The sequence below is a fragment of the Berghia stephanieae genome, chromosome 13 (genome assembly GCF_034508935.2).
Source record: "Berghia stephanieae isolate SIO BIC M18660-M18661 chromosome 13, UCSD_Bste_1.3, whole genome shotgun sequence".
In the NCBI taxonomy this organism is placed as follows: domain Eukaryota; kingdom Metazoa; phylum Mollusca; class Gastropoda; order Nudibranchia; family Aeolidiidae; genus Berghia; species Berghia stephanieae.
This window is the reverse complement of record NC_088372.1, coordinates 10,181,418-10,183,917: the sequence shown is the minus strand read 5'-3', so window position 1 is coordinate 10,183,917 and position 2,500 is coordinate 10,181,418. Positions and strand designations below refer to the sequence as shown.

Sequence of the window (2,500 nt, the reverse complement as noted above, 5' to 3'; positions counted from 1 at the left end):
TTTACGTACCGTTGGTGTTTTTTGTAAAACTTTTTGGATGTCTTTTACATTGTTTGAGACCAATTAAGGTCAATAACATCGTCAGCATAATATGTAATTTCCATGGGGAGTTCGTTTTGCCATTATTTGCCATAAATTTGCATAATTTTGAGTTTGAAATTGCGTAATTCCGCGGGGATATTTTATTACATGGGTTGCATGTAGTCTAGTTAGTTGTTAGGTGTGATACAAAGCAATATTTATTTTGCAAAGTTAACCCCAAACCCTTTTAAAAGAAAAGAAAAAAAAAACAATAGATTTCTTATGGCCCTTGAATTGTTGTGCTATGCTTTCTTTGTTGTTTGTGCCATTCGGTAAAAAAAGGTTTTAACTAGCTTATGATCTGTTTTTATCAAGGTGCCAGCGTATGATCTTGCATTTGTTGTGAATTATTTGTGTCTTTGTCTGAGCTGTATAAAATCATTTTATTGGTTGTAAATGGTGATAACTGCTCCTGTTTCTTTATTTTTCCTCTGAACTACTCACATCGTATGGTGTCTTGTAGTTAGATTAAATGCGCTGTTTGTGAAAAAACAAATAGTTGTTTATCTTCGCAAAAATATATGGTCTTCCTCAGTTATAATTTCGTTTACCCTTCGAATAAGACCCAAGGTAACTCTCCCTTTTCTCCCGATTGCCAACTTTGGCGTTGAAATCTCCAGCTATTATTACTTAGAGTGTTTTATTTCCTAAATCATAAATAGTTTTGTTGAGACTTCTGTAAAAACTTTCTTTTCTTGGAATTTTTCTTCTCTCTCCATTGTTGGTGCGTGGTGTAAACATTGGTGACGGAAAATGTTTGTTTATTCTTACAGTGATGTTTATGCTTTTGAACCTCTCTCCACTGCTAATTTTTTGTACTCGAAAATCAAGTTGGGTACTCATTTGAACGATCGATATTTGAATAAAAACTTTTCTGACCCCCCCCCCCCCCCAAAAAAAAAAAAAAAAAAAAAAAACAAATGTAAAAAAGTGTTTTATCTTTCTTTGCTAGTAAACGTTTGCTTCGTTTTGTCTCATATATTCTCTGGACCAAACTTACTCACTCTATCTGTTTCTACACTACACATGTGCTCAGTTTTCTTTCACTTTTACCTGTGCTCAAGATTTACAGGCTTGTGAGTAACATACCGTAACTGCTCTGTATTGCACATGCGTTACAATCGTGTGTACCTGTGGAGTAAAATCGGTTATCATTACTCTCTACGTACATGGATGGCAGAGGTTGGGTAAGTGCTTCACTGTATGTACTTTATGTTTGTCTAAAAGGGATTCCTTTATCTGTGAGATGCTGATTTAGGTTGGTTTTATGGACAATATAAAAAAAAAGGTTTGACACAGTTACTACTTCGACTCCGTTTCATAAAATTATTAGACCTCTTTTACTTTTATTTACAGACAATTCATTTTTGTTCAGATGATAAGGTTTTACATGAAACACCAGTATTGCTTACCGATAAAGTCAAAATGTGAGTTTTGGAAAATAATCATATTGTATTGTAATCATTAAGGGTTACATTGGTCGAAAAACATTAAATACATCGTCATGTGTGCAGATGTAAATACTAGTTTATACAAACATTTGATCAAATTGATGTATAAGTCCACAATATCGTAGCCACAAGACACAATGTTATTTCATCATAGTCTTGTTGATCATTAGCATCATAACAATATAGAAATATATATCACATTCATCGCATACGTACTTTTAGGTATGGAGTTCTCTATCAACAGCATGCAAGAGAGCAATTATTGTTTCAATAAATATTAAAGGCAAGTGCTTACCGTCTATCCTGACTGTACGTTAGATATAAATATAAAGGGGTTCTCTACTTGTCCTGAAAACTGTCCTAACTTGTAAAACATTCTCTTTTTCGTACTGTTTCTTAAAAAAGTTTTAGAGCTGAAAAAGTGAGTATAAGAAACAACGCCAGACAATTAGTAGTCAATTTAGTTTCTCAAAGTTGTGGTCCTTGGCATATTATACCGATAGGCCGTATTAAAATTCAATGCGTTCTATAATATTCTATTCCTGACAAACAAAAATTTCTACTAAGCGGGGCTGGCGACAAAGCGGTAGCCAGTATAATTTGGTTGATTGTAGGGTTACATTTAATTTATTGTTTTTATTATTATCACCGTCATGATCATCGTCATTCTCGTCACCATTATTGCTTTTAATAATGAATTAATAAGCAACAATACAAACAACAATAACAACAACTACAATGACAACAACACCAACAACAACAACAACAACAACAACAACAACAATAACAACAACAACAACAACTGGGATTGCACAAAAAAAAAGAAGAAAAACCAACCATCGCGGTCGTTTAATTTAGAATACCATCACTATTTACGGATCAAACTTTTAAACTTTGGTTTCAGCATTCCCTCTTATAAACCCACAATCCCCTAAGTAACCATCATTCTCCAAAAATGATGACGTTAA

At 33.4% G+C, this 2,500-nt stretch overlaps 1 protein-coding gene across 1 annotated transcript in view; it reads left to right on the top strand.

The window, feature by feature from the left end:
- Positions 1 to 1,237: 1,237 nt before the first annotated feature.
- Positions 1,238 to 2,500, top strand: part of LOC144958516 (uncharacterized) — a 12,104-nt gene continuing 10,841 nt past the window's right edge. Inside the window, exons 1-2 of the mRNA XM_078890541.1 lie at positions 1,238 to 1,268; positions 2,437 to 2,500. The exon at positions 2,437 to 2,500 is cut by the window's right edge and continues 1,014 nt beyond it. Of these exons, the coding sequence (XP_078746667.1) occupies positions 2,488 to 2,500 (13 nt within the window). The 5' untranslated portion in view covers positions 1,238 to 1,268; positions 2,437 to 2,487. The remainder of the gene's footprint in view (positions 1,269 to 2,436) is intronic.